Consider the following 16763-nt stretch of genomic DNA (forward strand, 5'->3'; position numbering starts at 1 on the left):
ACACGACTTGGCAAGAATGTTTGGTTTCAAGCAAAAAACAACAGCATGAATAAAACCATGACTGACCGACAGTTAGAACTGTAATGGCTTTATAGGTCTTAGACGTAGATCCTGTTTACTAACTCACACATAGCATAAAAAAATCTCCCACTGGCCCTTCACTTAATCTCAGATTTCCGTAAGAATACATTTAATATAAGTGGTTCCTCTTTTCAATAGAGCTAAATATTTTATCTATCTAAATGCATAACAAATTGTGAAATCTTTTATAATCATTAACAATGACAAGCAGATACTGTTGGACTTCTTCCTAACTGTAGAAAATATGTAGTTACAAACATTTGAATTAAATATTAAAGAATCAAATATCAATGCCCACTTGGGCTCAGTCCACCCGAACATCAGTGTACATGTGCACATAACAAACAATCCCGGTATCGATGGGTGAGTCTTATTCTTTGGCCAGGTGAACGCTGAAGCCTCCACAGCATTTCCCAGCACTCAAGAGTAAGGGACGCACAATGATGCTCAGCACAACGTTCCACAGGCTCTGCAGCCAGCGTGTGCCAATAGAGACACACTGGACACAAGGACCAACCATCCTGTCAGAGACAACAACAAAAAACAAAACACATTTTCATAAACACCATAGTATTGAACCTTGCAGCCTGCTTTAGTTAAACTTATTAAAGTTTTTTTATATCTGTCTTCTGAAGCAGTGTAGACTGGCAACTGACAGAAAGTATTTTACTTCCCCAAAATCGATGGGATAATATGCTTTGATGGGTTTAGTGTTTCTCAATCTTAGGTCAAATCAGGATATGAGCGCTTCTTCGGTCTTTCCAGAGAGCTTTGCAGTTCCTCTTTTGCCACCGAACGATACTGATTCTGGATTTTACACTTTCACGTGCCATTTTAACTAAAAACCACAATGAGTAGTTCGACACTGCCACAGTGGACCAGTGAATTTTTATACGCTTTGGCATGATTCATGGCTGACAAAGCAGGTTACGTATTTGACAACCATGGATTAAAAGGTGTCGACTGAACTATACGTGTGAAATTCATGAAGTATCTTTTTGTGTTTTGTAGAGAATATTGCAAACTGAAATATTTTCACAATTATCAGATGGACTTCCATAAAATTCTGTGCAAACACTGAAGCAACTATTGGGTGACTGTTGGCCATGAAATTTGGTGCAGATATCAATGCTGCCAAGAAGATGAATCCTAATGACTTTGGTAACCCTTTGACTTTTCCTGTAGTGCCTCTTGTGTCAACATTTGTAGTTTTGAGAAGAATATCTTGACAGCTAGTCATGAAATTGTGTACAGACATTCATATTTGTTATCCAGTACTTAGTTTTTTTGACTAAATACCTGCAAATTCCCATAAACCTGTACTTTTGTTTAGTGCTAATGAGCAAATACTAGATTGCTGACATGCTAAACTAAGACGATGATCTTTGCCAGTGTTAGCCTTTAGTTCAAAGCACTATTGTGCAGCCACACAGGGCCCGTTGTATGGACAGACCCATCTAATCTCATGTTACACCCATGTTCCCATGGTAGCAGAACATTGTAGAAATGGATATCTGGTGATCTGGTCAAATGAAACAGTAAGTGTGAAAAAATGTTTCATGTTGTCATCTTAATATAATCAAGAGGGCATATTCTAAACCTACCAGATGTGAAAGCAGCTAAGGATGGCGAAGAGGAGACCGGAGATAACTGACACAGGAATAGCCAGAAGCACTGTGACTATCCTGTAGATCCAAACCCTAGACACCTCAAACAAGGCATGACTCCAGATCCACACTCTGTCCCCGCTGCGCACTGACACTGGCTCAGCAATGACATCCTCAAACGTTACCTGCAGACACAAAGAGAAAGTGGTACTGAGAGGTAAATGTGAGGAGCCATGGTCCTGCTGGGCTCGATTAACCTTTAAAAATAAATTATATCCACTGGAATGCTGTGTAATCAGCCAAGCTTGGTTCTACATGCCAATTCACTGCATGTAAAAAATGCACAAATGATCCAAAAAGCTGTTCAATAGTTCAATAGAGCTACTGCATAAGAATGCAATACCTTGAGGCAGTCGTTGATACCTCTGGGGTCTCTGACATTAATCAAAGGCTTGGTGTCACTGATTTCCACTAGCGTAGACGTATGAATGTTTTCCTCGTCTTCCAGAGCAGGAGGGGCCCTCCAGAGCATTTCAGGTTCTGTCCCGTTATCATATTCTTCAGGGTCACTGGAGTCCTCCAAGTCAATCTCTACTTCCTCTGAATCTTCTCCTTTCATCATGGTGTCCATCCAAACGTGAAGAAAACACAATGCAGAGAACAGAATGGGTGTCTGTCACCTCCCTTACAGCTCAGACTGAGCCCACTGCCCAAACCCCTCAGCTGGCTTCACAGTGAGGTTATATTGGGAACGTTACAGTACCCCGGATGGTATTTGCAGATGGTCTCTCAAGTGAAGATCATTTTCCCTTGCTGTGGGAGCATAGGAAGGATAGGGGGGGATATAAATACTCTAAGCATGGATATGGCTCTGTATACACTGATACACAAAATACTAGGCATGCTATCACACAGACAGGGAGACAATATGAGACAAGTCTGTAAGCATGAGAGCAAATACAGAGTAAAACAAACATTTAGAGTGCACATTGAGTAATAATAATAACAGGTGTACTTGCTTTACTGATTCTAGGATTGAATTCATTTCCAATGTTTCATTTTTACTTGTGTCTTTGTGTCAGAAAAGGGATTGACTTACTGCAATGCTGCTGCCTCCCTGTGGCCTACAATGGAAATGAAGTGTCCCCTTCAGAGCAATCAGATATGCTTGTGCTCCACTGTTGTGTGACTGACCTGTAACTGTTAATGTGCAAGTAAGATTCATTTTAACCTAAAAGAATCAGATGTAACGATTCTCACAGAATTTTAATCTCCCTAACGGGATCGGGATTGTTACAACTGACTTTGCCATTGATAACCAAGTGTGCATGAATATGAGATGATGTACTCTCACATCTCATTATGTCACTTTATACACTCTATGGCGCATTTAACTCCAGATCTGCTCTACTGTTCTGATGTGTAATAAAAAGAAGATATGAGCTACTGTGAGCTGATAAAAAAAACAATATGTTCTCTGGAGATATGCATACTGTATATAAAGTTCAGTCACTAACATGTAAAATCCATCTGGATAGAATCCGTCTAGTCTATTTTTCAAAAGTGACATTGATCCTATTCAGATCAATGAGCCACCAGTTGACATCATATGGCAAAAAGCAACTTTATGACCCCTGAGGCACACAAAATGCATCTTTTTCATGTAAAATCTAACTCTGGGATAAGAAATACACTCCTCCCGTGCTCTCCCCAAAAAACTACTCACCCCTTAGCGAAATGAAAAACATTGAACCCTCCCCATTTTCTGAGCCCCTCTCCCCTCCTCTCATAATTTCCATACTGTCCAGTTAATTGTTCAGCTGTGACGATGCATGCATTACTACCTCTTTCTAGTTCACCAGTCGCATCAATAACAATGTGGAACTAACAGAAGAAATATTACATGTTATCACAATATTGTCCCCTAGGCCCAGATAGTATGAAGAGTGTTCTTAGGTCTCTGCACTCCATCTGGTGTAAAACATGTTTCGCAACATGCTTTTCACCTCTGTTAACCTTTGGACCCATTAACCATTCTTACAGCTATTAATAGATCAGAATCAACAGAGTTAACATCTGCAAAACTTGAATATCCTACAAAATAAGATATTTCAGGTGATTGATTCAGTTTTCGTTCATTTTAAAAGGTATCCATCAAACTGTTTTACTTATGAAGTGCTGGTAAATTAAAAAAATAGCAAAATGGAAATCAGGTTAAACAATTACTGCACATAACAAGCTACTAAGTACGTAACAAACTGTACATCTGTTCAGAGCTGAACATAAGTGAGCTACTCTACAATGAACACTGCAGAGTCTCCATGGTAATAACAGTTTCTGGCTGCTGGATGAAGACAGAAAGAGAACACAGTGTATTGATGACAGAGAGTTTCCTGTGTCAGGGCCGGAGACGATGGTATGCTAATGGTCTGCACACCTCGCCAGATGGGGTTTGTTTGTGTCCGTGCACAGGTGAGGTCAGTGGAGAATGTGAGTGGGTTTGTGTGTGTAAGAGGAAGAGGGAGTGAGGAAAAAGAGAAAGAGAAAGACACATAATGAGCAAGAAAAGCACAGATTAAACAGCACAGATAGAAAAGTGACAAAATCTTATTGAGGTTTGACCACAAATGTCGCTTCATGTATGACCCCATCGCTCATATTAAAAAGCTGATTTAGAAAATAGGTTAATAGGTTTTCAGGGCCGAGTTTGTGGTCTGTGACACTCTCGGGACCTCAGCGCAATAGCTTAATATGACAAAACTCATAATCTGACTTGTATGATGTCACTTTATTTATGTGCATATGCAAACATGCATTTTATAACATTTTATATAATTCTAACAAATTTTGTCTCTTCTTTGTACATGTGAATTTGTGCAGGCCCAAAAAAACTGCTGCCTCAGATCACAGACACATATTAATTATATTCATATCACTGAGATGGGGTGCGTTTTTTTGTGCTTTGACTTGACTCACACTGCGGTTCATTCTCTCTGTTCTCAACAGCAGCAGCTTATTGGGGAGCATCAGGGATATCAGACTGTGTTCCTGCTCAGCACCTGTCAGTCCAGCTGTTTTCGGTACGATAGGTCAGACTGATTATTTGTCATGTGGAGTTAACAACGCAATCACAGACTCAGTGCTTCTGAGAGAAACACATTTATTTTTAGCACTGGATTGCCTCTACAAAATCCTCCTCCAAGGCAAAAAAAAAAAAAAAAAGTCAGTTCAGTTCACTTTTACATTTTCACAGATCAAAATGTATGGATTATCTCAATATAAGCACTTAAATCAGTTCATGAGATCTGCTTGCTTATGTTAAAAAATATGGTGCCATCAATACATGAATGGGGGATTTTAGATTTACTCAGAGGAGCTGAAAATCCCTGGTATGCATCTAAATGCATGTATGTCCAAAAATATATGTGGAAACCACTAATTGGTTCATGTGAACACTAACAATGATTATATTTTATTGTTCCATCAAAAGGTTTTGTAGTGGTGACTTTGAGGACTCACAGTCAGTAAACCACCTTGCTGGAATCCACCTTACCAGGCGTCAAACTATTGATTAAAGACCAATCAACCAGCTTAAAGTTATGCATAATTAACTGCTTGGTCACTTTAATAGACTGGTGGGTGCCATTACTGCTAGGTTATTTGAGAAATTAAACTAGCATGAAGACCATAGAAATAGGAGGAAATTGCTAGCCTGGCAGGTGGGTGGTTATGTGCGTGACTATTTCTTGGCAGGGCACAGTAACTTCCTGTGGTCTTGTCGTAACTGAAACTGTCATTGCTGAAATAAATCTGTCTGTCACGTAACCAGAAATGAATCTATTTACCTTTTGGCATTTTGTACATATTAAACAAATAAGATCAAACATGTACATTAAAGTAGGTAAGTAGGCAGATTTTGTTACATTTGGACACAGTCAGACATGTATTTTTCCTCATCTCTCAAACTTTATGCCACATACTTCATATTTAATGGACAGAGGACTCTAACTCCTGACAAGAAAACAAAGAACTTCCCCTTTAAGAGGTGTTTTTTAGAGCCTGTAATATGTTTACTTGTGTCTCATTCTTTGGGCCCGTAATCTGTTTGTGTGGACCTAATCACCCTGCATGCAATTTTGTTGTATGTGTACATGCGGTTTTGAGGAAACTCGCGCTTCTCTTTAAGGGACGGTCTGATGAAATAATGTGGTTCGCTCTGTCAGACAGCAGCATCAATCACACCGTCTTCCTTTGATTTTTCAGGAGTGGTTCTCTCATTATCGCCGTCTGTGCAACAACAGAGAAGCTCATCAAGTTTAAAATAAACAGACAGCACAAGACACGCAGCACGCAGAAGAAGATTAAGTCTTTTCAGATTTACCATTAAGTACAGCCAAATAACAAACCACAATCAGCTGAGCTCAAGACACGGTTCCCATTTTCTATAGAGAGTGGGCTTGTATTTGATCTACAATGAATATGCTTTGCAAAACCGATGCACAGTTGATGTGATTGTCTTGATTGAATAAAAGCTGCCATTGAGGTGGGAGGTCCTTCAATTTAATTAGCAACTTATGAAACTGCTCAGACTCAAATATTCATTAGACTGAATCACACATTTTGGAAGCTGGGTGATGAAACAGAGGGTCGGCTCTTTGAAACTGTATTGTTATCAACCTTTCCGCCTTTTTCATATCTTTGTATTACGTAACGTATACTGTATTCAAAAGATTGGTAACTGTAGTGTTTTGAGAAAACACTTTCAACTTTCTGGACTGATGTGACTGAACATATCTCAATTAGTTTTTGATATATATATATATATATATCTATATAATATATATATATATATATATAATAATATATATATATTATATATATATATATAGTCTTATAGATTGTGTTACATATGTTGTTTTTGTTTGTTTGTATACTGGAGTATAGTAACAAAAAATTATTTCCCCCTGGGATTATTAAAGTATTTCTGATTCTGATCCTGATTCTGGTATTTCTCATGGAGTACATGTGTTTCTTATAATCCTTTAAAGCGATAGTTTGGATATTTTGAAGTGGGGGTTGTATGATGTACTACCACAGTTGGTGTGTAGCACAGAAGCAGAGCTATGCACAGCTGTGGACAGGACCAGCAGACAAATGTATTTTAGCCACATGAAATAAATTCCCATTACAGTTTATGCTATATTAAGAATATTTTCACTGTTTACCTGTGCATCAGACAGCTTTTTTAGCACTGACCACTGTTTGCTACCTCCTACAGATTCACTTCAAAATACCCAAACTATCATTTTACCATCCACTTTTCTTAAATTCCCTTTAAGGGTCTTTAATAATGATAAACAATCTTATTCCATTGTCTTATATTAAAGCTCTATGCTGTTTACACTGTGCTGCACCATTCCATGAAATGGAAATATTATTAGATGCCTTGTGAATCATTTGACACACTTTTACAGACATTTCCCAAAAATTCAGCCAGACATATTTGGTGTGTGTGTGTGTGCGTGTGTGTGTGTATTGGATGTCTTTTCTCCTGCCTATCAGTACATTGTCTTTAATAGTTGTCAAGCCTTTTGTTATTTCCGTTTTACACTGACAGGCAGCAGGGGTTATTTTTTCATTTTTTTCCATTTAATTTATTTATATGTCATCTGATTTTCTGTGTATATCTCCAATTGGTGTTTACAGGATTAGTGAAAATGTAGCTCAGCATCCTCATCTTCATTTGCCTGTCTATCCAAAGTCTGTCCCTTGAATCTAATCTGCGTGGGAGAGCTTCATATTCCACATATTTACCACAGACATTTATGATCTGTCTTCATTGATTGACCTGTAAAGAATATTAATGATTAGCCTAGTTTAACAAGATATATGCAGTATTTTATCTGCATGGTGCGGCAAGTAGATCACACTCTCTATGTGTAATCTCTAAATGTATGGAAATATCATTTTTGTTGTTGTTAATCTGTCAGTGAACAAATATCAAGGGGGTATTAGGGGCAACCACTTCATCTGTTATGAAATGGCATTTTTGCCTTATATAATCGTATGTTAACTGGGCTCAGTCTTAGTCGCAGGCTTGTTGAGTCAAAGCTCACAAAAGGTCAAGCATATACAGAGAAGGTACACAAGGTACCTTGTCACTGTTGCATATGTCGCCTTTTAGAGCTTTCTGGTGATCAGAGAGAGACAGCATAATTTCACTTCTACATTTGAAAGCATTTAGCTGGAACACTTCCAAAGCATCCAAAGCAACTTACATAGTAAACATAGCTTGCTATCATGAAATGCTTTCTTGCTATGATATATGTAAAGCATTAAAGTAACCAGTGTTTATTTTTTACATTTAAAGCAATAAGAAAACAATACATCTTTGAACAAAAAGTGATGTGTCTCTTGAGTACAATAAATAAAGTTTACATAAATTCCTGCAACGTAAATACAACATGACCACACTGAATTACATGTACAAATAATATTGCTGCTATGTTGATACCTCATGTAAATACATGTAGTCTTAGTCGTGGTCTTGATTGCTCACTTTTTCACTACTGATTATATTGTCATGACTTACTATTCAAGTATGATCTGATATTGGTATTCATTACTTTTTAATGAAACTGATGCACTGCAGTAACTATGCTTTAGTAGCTATTAAAAATAAAGTATAATTTTATTGCTACTAGTTTCACCAAAATCAAACTAACCATCATTTAAGAAACTGTCCATTAAATTTCTATCCTGGTATTAAATCTTAAAATAAAAGTGTTTCTTGCTGCTTTTACCGTATGCAAATACAGTTTACAGACTGTCATAGTCCTGCAGGCTACTAGTGATGTCACACAACAGTGAGGTATATCTAACTGAACTCTTCTGGGATCTGTCCTGGTATCCTGAAACCAGCGTGTTCAGTTTGATCTAGAGTGCTTCTTGGACTGGATGTGGTGAGGCTTGCTCGTGTCTCTATTGTGCAACTGGTCCTATGGAGGAACTGCAGGAAGTTCTCATGGCCCGAGCCCTCATGGCTGGAGACAGGCAGCTCTACGGGTCGTGCCGAGTAGCAGCGCCTCAGCTTACAAAGTTCCTCCCTGATCTGACGGTTGAGAAGCCCATAAAAAAATGGATTCATCGCAAAGGAGGAATATGCCAGCCAGATGACTGTTTCCTCCAGGTCATGGGGAACCGCATGTGTTGTGTCTAGAATGAAATGGAGGTGGAGGGCAAAGTAAGGCAGCCAGCAGATAAGAAACTGGCCAACAATAACCACCAGAGTGAGAGCAGCTTTACCTCCACCAAAAGGCCGGTCACGCATAATCCTACGTGGGGCGTTGCGGGTTGTGATGATGGTAGTCTGGCTGTTTATTGAGTCAGAACGATGCTTCAGTTGACTGTTTGTCCACAAGGGCAGAGGTCCATGCTGGCGGGCAGCCACACGGGCCACTTTGTACACATTACAGTACACAGCAAAAATCACAACAGCAGGCAGGAAAAAACATGTGACAGTAAAGAGCACAGAGAAGACTTGTCTGTAATCGCTGTAGCTCCAATGCAGTGAGCAGTGTGTGGCGCTGATGGAGCTCAAGCTGCCGTAAGACGGCCATCCAAACACAGTGGTCAACCCGAGCACAGCAGAGGCCACCCACACTGTGACTATCACAGCTGCAGTCAGCTTCAGCGTCATCTTGACCTCGTAGCGCATGGGGTGGACGATGTAGTAGTAACGCTCCACACTGATGGCTGTGATGGTGAAAATAGAGGCAGCTATAAGAATTACATTGAGGAAGACGTAGACCTGGCACTGCAGTACACTGAACATCACACCAGCAAAGTATGAAGAACATGAAACAATCCCAAGAGGCATTAACAAGATGGCACACAGCAGGTCCACTGCGCACAGGTGGCACACAAAGGCGAATTTCCTGAGATGAGGTGCTTTTATGACAACAACCAGAACAGCAGTGTTGGCCAGAAGTGCCAGAACATTCAAGGTCACCATGAAAACTATCCCTGTCAGGTCCTTGAAGCGTGTCTGTGGGCTGGGAAGAGTGCCCAGCTGTCTGCTGGGAGCTGAGGGCACCGGTGCCCAAACTGTGGTGCTGTCATTGTACTCAGAGGTCAGAAATGAACTGTGTTCCTCCATGATTCATAATAAGAGTTTCAAAGTACACGCTGCAGACTCCCCCATTGTTCAGTAATGAGGTCAATGGATCCTTCAGACATCAGATGAAACACGCCTTACTCCTGTGTTGGAGAAAATAAAACAGGACGTTTAACATTTTTACATAACAAAGACTCAAATCTTAAATCTTTAAACTTGCATTAACCAATTCTTTGGCCACTTAGGTGTAGTGGCAACAACCTGTAAACACAACATTGATACATTATCACTGTTTATGTTGATATGGCTGATGGACTCCTATTTACACATCCAGCAGATACAGAGCAACATTGGCATTCATTTGAGTCACATTTATGTCCACCTGGTGCAAGATTAACTCTCTTCTACTTCTTTTAGGCAGACAAACACATTTAGTGGTGTTGAAGGAGCTATTTAAGATTGCACTTTCATAACAGCTGACGCAGATTTTAAAAAAGGATCTGATCAATATCAAAATATCGTAATTTTTAATTCTTACTATGGGCCAAAAATGTTGGGTCCTATATTTCCCATAATGCAACTCAAACCATCTTTCTTTTTTCAGCCCTGCCTGGTAAACATCTGCATCTTTAAAACTTAATAACTAATAAGTTTGTACTGTAGGCTGAGCTGACCCTTACCCTTGTTGACATCACTGTGACATAATTGGGGTTGAAGCTGCAGAAGACATTATTTATTTATTATAAATTATCATTATATATTTGTTCAGGCTGAGTAGTACTTTCCATGACATTTCATTTTATTCAACATTTATTCATACTTTTTCATTTCACCAGTTGTGAGTGATATTACTGCAGCCTCATAACTCTCAATAGAACGCACATGCACATACTTAATAGGTATTGGTATTGGAAAGTTAATCAATAACTCTTTACATTTGTGGGAATGTTTAAGAAGTGATGTTCTCTCTCTCTCTCTCTCTTAGTGAGGCAGAGATGCAATCAATGGGAATAATTCATGGAGGACACCCTGTCCCTCCTCCATCCGTCCCTATCCTTTTGAAATGAAAGATAATGAGTGTGCTTGTTTTAGCCCAGCTGCAGGGAACTGGCTGCATTGATTAATATGTGTTCAGTGTCACCCCGCACCTCACCATCAAAGAGGAAACCTCTTACCAGGACAAGTCTGACCTCCGATTCTTATGTCATCTCTGATGAAGAACAACCGGAATGCACAAACTGAATCTACTGTGTATATTATGCGTGTAAAATCATTAACTGAATTTTAAAAAATCACATTTTCTTTTTGCCTTTCATGTGCTAATGTGTCTCCCCATACATGGATCTACCATCATGTGCTGATCATAATCAGATTTTAGATGTAGGACTGTGGAGGATGCTGTGTCCTAAATACATGTGCTTGTACACTGCCAGGGATCCACTGATGCTCTCCCCTGCCATAATCTTCTCTGGTGGACAGCTATTGGCATGCCACATTTGCAGTGAGATTTATCCCCAGAAAGGTCTATGTACATGTACTGTACATTCTCATGCATATTATGTAAGAGTGTACTCATTTTCCCACAATGTTCCAGTTGCATATGCTGCAAATAAAGATGAGGAATGAGGGAATTGTGAAGGTTTTTTTAATCTCTTGCAAAGCTGCGAGTATTTTAGCCTGTGCAGGGAAACCCCACAATCCACCATTTGTTATGACCTTCTTAATCATGTTCATTTCAATGCATTTAAATGTATATATTACAAGTGATGTTTCAAATGTAAAAATATTAAGAATTAAAAAAAAAAGAAGAAAAAAGTCCAGTCAAAGGTTTATATCAAGTTCCACCTAAGACATCAAAGTAAAATGACAATCAGCAACAGACCCGAACCTGTCCAGGTGTAACATGAGTAACCATGTGAGAGTTGGCACCACCCATTTCTGATGGGGGAAGGAGTCATTACAGGACTTTTTTGTCTGGTTTGTCATCAATAATGCTGAACATTCAGGTTCAAAACCACCAGAAATCTTTAATATTTGGAAGATAAGACCAGCAGTCCCTTATCTCAGAGTGTTCTTAGATGTCTTAAGGATCTCGTGTTAACATAGTAAGAAAAATAAGTTTCCACAACTATTACAGCACCACAAACAAATGTGTACAATATGTATATATTATATCATTTGTATGTTTTTGGTTCACCGTGTTTTTAGAATCATCTGCTCTTGTCTTTCTGATTGATAACACAACAAATGTAACTCAGTACGGAGCCCAAACTATTTTGTCAGTAATTCTCAGGCCTCTTGTTTCTTGAAAACAAATAAAAAATATTGGCGGATTTCATAGGAAATACTGCAGAACTCAGTATCTAGAGTATTTTTTACAGACAATATTTTTTTAATAATAATGAAATGCATCAAATATATTGTAAGCATTAAGACACCTTTACATCAACTCACATTTTGAAGCTCCAAAAAGTTTGCCCCGAGTCCAACATCCAAATCATGCTGCTGACTTCTGTCTGAATCCTTTAAAAGCATCAAAGTGCTGAGGTCTCGTATTTTCAAGTATATAAACAGTGGTAGTCCACCTTAAAGAGGCCTATCAGGAACTATACGAAAACTGTGATAAATCATGAAACCGGCAAATCTCCAGGATCCAGGGAGAGCTGACACTACCAGAGAGAGAGGTGATGTGCTGTGTGTCCACTGAGACAGCACAGCTGGCTCGAGCAAAAAGGAGGGGGTGGGTGGGGGAGGAGCCAGCAATCTGTGATTTGTTGACATCACATCTTTCAAGACAAGATGAGTCTATCAAAAGGCCACACACTGACATTAAGCATGCCCAACACACACACACACACACACACACTCTTTCATCAGTCAGTATGTGGCAGTGACTGTCACACACTGTCCTTTAAGCCTCTGTCTGCACACACTCTCCTCTATTCTCTCCAGAGCTTGTGAGAGAATGACATTGATGTATTGGCTGGATTTTTTTTTTTTAACCCATTCACCAGATTTACACAGAGTATTTTCTTCTTTAAAAAAGGGGTTAATCTTATTTCTTGCTTTCTTCAAGTAATAGAAACCTTCATTTCACAGTTTGTACTTGTTTGGGACTTGATCATTGCTCATACAAGAGCAGGAAACAGGGCTCAGTGCTGACATCTGTTGGTCGCTGGGACTGTAATCACTACGACGAGAGCATACACTGATTTAAGAAAAAGGTCAGAGATAGCAGCAGGATATCAGTTTCAAACGTTTAGTTAAGCACGATAAACAGAAAGTGATGAAACAGATGTTGTGAAAGCAGAAAGATTAATTACCCCATAAAGTATTATTTTGCAACTGCAAAAAATAAATCTAGAAACACAATATCACTTGGTGTAATGCACATATCATGAACAGCAGGATACAAACAACATCCCTATTACTTTAAATATGTTCACATCCTACTTTTTAACCACACAAACGCCTGCTGATTTTAAAATTCAGTCAGTCAATCAGTAAAAATGTTTCACAGCCAGACACAGCCATTTACAACCTTCAAATTCAATAAGACACTTTGTTGTTTTTACCACTGATGACTGACTACACGTGATTTTTTTTTTTTATTGCTGTTCAACATCTTGGTTGGGTCACCACATTAAACTTATGCTTTAACACATAGACAACAACAGCTGTCAAAGTAAAAAAAATAAGAAGTCTAGAAAGTGTTAAAAAAAAAAAAGCACTAGATTTCAATATGGAATAAAGTGGACATGGATTTTTTAAAAAGGCAACCCGTCACACATTTCTATCAGACGTGAAATACTGGTGACCAACAGATGAAGGCAAGTAAAAAGACTATAACTGAGCATCATTTGTCATTTCTCCATTTTCAGGCAGGAGTGAAGTATCTTGGCAGAAACTGTGATCCGTCATAGGTTTGTTTTCAGCTTTACCCACACCCAGTCTCTTCTTTAATAATTTATCCTCATTATTCAACTTTGTGCGGATTGCAGTTTTTATTTGGCTGCTATCAACTCCAAACTTGACTGCCACATGATCTGGAGGGGAAAAAAAAACACAGAAAATATGTTTTTGATGTTTAATTTAGAAATAATGAGTATCTACAAAGAGGTTCTATGTGATTAAAATCCAATGACATCATCTTACCGATAATACTTCTCAAGATCTCAGGTGGGAGTTGAGGCTTGTGGCTATCTTCTCCGGTAAAGGTGTTCCTCCGGCCCTGCAAAGAGTGTGTAGCCAATGTTTCTCTGTCAAAAAGTATCATCAGCAGTGCTGACGTGTACTTCTTGTAGTCTCCAATCTCTGCAATGCGCTCGTAAAGATTTTTGGGTACTTGAAGATTCTCAGCAAGATACAAGAAGTTGTGATCGTCCTGAGGGCAAAAAGGGGAAAAAAATGTCAGCTAGAAAACAAATTAAGATTTATTAATGGCTGAATTTGACACCACTGCTTTTGTAAAAATTGTCTACTTTGGCTGAGCCTGAGCGGAAAAACTCATTTTTGAAACCGGAGCACTGACAATTTTCTGATTCTGCTCCAATAACAAAATGTGAAGGGAGTAATCTTCCTGTTGTACTGACCTCTGGAATATTATGAACCGCACTCATCTCTGCCTCAGGCTCATTCAGGAAAGAGACAGTTTCATCCTGAGAGTTCTGTGGTGCAACTGCAGCCTCGCCTCCTTGCATAACGTGGTCCAGAGTAACTCGTAGCTCGTGTGCTGTGTGTCTCATCTGCATCATGAGTGTGTTCATCTCTGTAAAAAGGGTCAAATGACTTTAGAAATGCTGAAAGTTTATACATAGAGTAATGCAAATTATTAGATGCCATGTTTACAGCACAGGTTCAGGTTCCTGTCAGGATTTTAGCAAAACCTCTCCCAGCCTTTCAAGAAACTTCTGACTAGCCAAACAAACAAACAAACTCATAAAAGAGAATCACAAAGAAGAATTTTACAATTTATTTTTCATTTAACTTAATTTATCTCCCTATATTGTGGTCATTATTCCTGTGCTACACTATTTCAAAACCCTTTCCACACTTATTTACAGGTACTACTGAATATAATAGTACTTTTTAAAAAAAAACAGGTTTGTTATGTCCTCCTAAATTTCTAAAGTTTCTTGAAAAGAAAAAAGTAATTTGGGAATAATTTTAAGCAACATACAGCTATTCTTGGACAAACATTTTCAAAATACTGTATGTTAAATGGTCGCCTGTAGACCGATATTACATTTTTTCATAATCAGCTGATAATTAGATGCTCTGCACTGACTGAAACACTTTATAAGTTACACCCGTTACTAAATTATAACTATTTAAAGAGGAAGTGTAACAAATAAAATAACAATGATCTTTTCCCTTTATTAAAACAATTTAATTTGGTACTAATAAAGTATCAGATTAATTTTGTTATTATTATTATTATTGTTATTGTTATTATTGTTGTTATTATTATTATTATTTTGCAAATTACTCAAAAACACCACCGGTGGGTCATTGATGACCAGGGGGAAAATATGGAGTGCTAACCTTAATTTCACTACTTGTAGCCGTTCCCCTATTTTTGTTAATGATTGATTAAAAAACAAATGTGACGTGGGGTGTGTGATCATTTTTTGAGGGGAAACTCAAGTGTGGAATACTAGAAAAAGAAATGGGAACTTTATTTTTTGTTAAAATCTATTTAGTCTAAAAAAGCCCAACACGTATAATGTGTGTTTAATAGAAGACACTCAAATTTACAAATATATGACAGGGGGCCTGGCCACAATCGTAGCTAGAGCCCTGCTCTGTCTATGATGATGAGTTACATACATTAATTAAACTATGTTGTCTTGACAGGTATATGTTTAGCCTATTGCTTAATAAATTAGCCATCTTTTCTTTTCTTTTTTCCACCCACCTTTCAGCTCTCTCAATTCTCTCTCAGCCAAAATCCTACACCTGCGCTCATACTTCAGCTGCGTCTGCAGCTGCTCTATCTTCATGAGGAGTGTGATGGTGTCTGTCCTGAGGCCTGGACTTGAAATATTTTCTTCATCAAATTCAACCGTTTCATGCTGTCAAATGAGAAGAAAAGCAACATTTGCACATTGCATTAAGGTAAACAACAGGTTGTTTGTTTTTTTTAATGCACAATTAAATCAAATCCTCTCACCTCATTGTTGGGAAACGGTGAGAAGCTGGGCTCTTCGGCCAACCTGTACTTGTTCTCCATCGGATCAAACTCCTGCGTGTCTGTGCCGATTCTTATCATCTTGAGTGGTGGCTGTGTTGGACTCACTCCTGCCTCTCTCTTGGGTGGCATGAGGGTAAAATATATATCTGTGTGTAGAAAGAGAGGTGGAGATTTGATCAGCTGACGCATCAATTTGTTGCTTCTCTGCACTTGAAACTTTCAAACTTTCCACCAAGTCGCTTGATCCTTGCAAAAAAACTCATTCATGCAGACACAATAATGAAAAGTTAGTTCACGTTGCACCCTCCCCCCTCTTGCCTCCTCAACCCCTCCTACCAGCTCCCGGATCGCCTCCAGCTGGAGCCACTAACATGTCTCTGCAACATGTTTTTAATGGACACACGCTTCAAACCGGGCTCACCTGTCCGTGCAGCTCGACTTCAGGGGATGGACTTGTAAAGCGCTCTCACTGAGGACAGAGCGCAGTAAATGGAAATACTGCGTAGTAGAGGAAGTAGTAGTACTACTGCAGTAGTACAGTACATGGATCCTGATACAAATACGGCTCATTGTTCACAGCCGCGCAAAACGTTTCCCCTTAAACACCTGTGAAATACCAGTCCCATGTTTACCTTTCGCCGTGCGCGGTGCGCGTGTCTATAACAGCGCTGTGTTGTGAAATTTATATTTTTACAATTATGTGCGGAACAAAGCTGCGAAAACTTATTCCCCGAGGGAAGTATTTACCACCAGTACAGTTTCCTGC

The 16763-nt window shown here is 38.9% G+C and overlaps 3 protein-coding genes across 7 annotated transcripts; all 3 read right to left on the reverse strand.

The window, feature by feature from the left end:
* Window positions 1–43: 43 nt before the first annotated feature.
* On the reverse strand, window positions 44–2405 carry cav4a (caveolin 4a). Its single transcript, XM_010732797.3, has 3 exons — window positions 2092–2405; window positions 1686–1873; window positions 44–602 (listed from the first exon to the last, which is right to left on the reverse strand). Exons 1-3 carry the CDS (start codon window positions 2317–2319, stop codon window positions 452–454), a joined length of 567 nt encoding a protein of 188 aa, XP_010731099.1. The 5' UTR covers window positions 2320–2405; the 3' UTR covers window positions 44–451.
* Window positions 2406–7201: 4796 nt separating this feature from the next.
* Window positions 7202–12918, reverse strand: si:ch211-213o11.11 (probable G-protein coupled receptor). The gene is made up of 2 exons (XM_010732814.3): window positions 12259–12918; window positions 7202–9947 (listed from the first exon to the last, which is right to left on the reverse strand). The coding sequence occupies exon 2, from the start codon at window positions 9844–9846 to the stop codon at window positions 8566–8568; it is 1281 nt and encodes a 426-aa protein (XP_010731116.3). The 5' UTR covers window positions 9847–9947; window positions 12259–12918; the 3' UTR covers window positions 7202–8565.
* Window positions 12919–13051: 133 nt separating this feature from the next.
* LOC109139248 (hypothetical protein) lies at window positions 13052–16745 on the reverse strand. Of its 5 annotated transcripts, none has more exons than XM_027279872.1 (6): window positions 16630–16745; window positions 15977–16143; window positions 15722–15878; window positions 14397–14572; window positions 13960–14188; window positions 13052–13850 (listed from the first exon to the last, which is right to left on the reverse strand). In XM_027279872.1, the coding sequence occupies exons 2-6, from the start codon at window positions 16124–16126 to the stop codon at window positions 13648–13650; spliced, it is 915 nt and encodes a 304-aa protein (XP_027135673.1). In that variant the 5' UTR covers window positions 16127–16143; window positions 16630–16745; the 3' UTR covers window positions 13052–13647. The 5 variants fall into 5 exon arrangements, with proteins under 5 accessions (XP_027135673.1, XP_019117604.1, XP_027135671.1 ...); XM_019262059.2 differs by having other exon boundaries at window positions 16419–16745; XM_027279870.1 differs by having other exon boundaries at window positions 16334–16745.
* Window positions 16746–16763: the final 18 nt, after the last annotated feature.

Source organism: Larimichthys crocea, chromosome VI, assembly GCF_000972845.2.
Source record: "Larimichthys crocea isolate SSNF chromosome VI, L_crocea_2.0, whole genome shotgun sequence".
Lineage (NCBI taxonomy): Eukaryota > Metazoa > Chordata > Actinopteri > Sciaenidae > Larimichthys > Larimichthys crocea.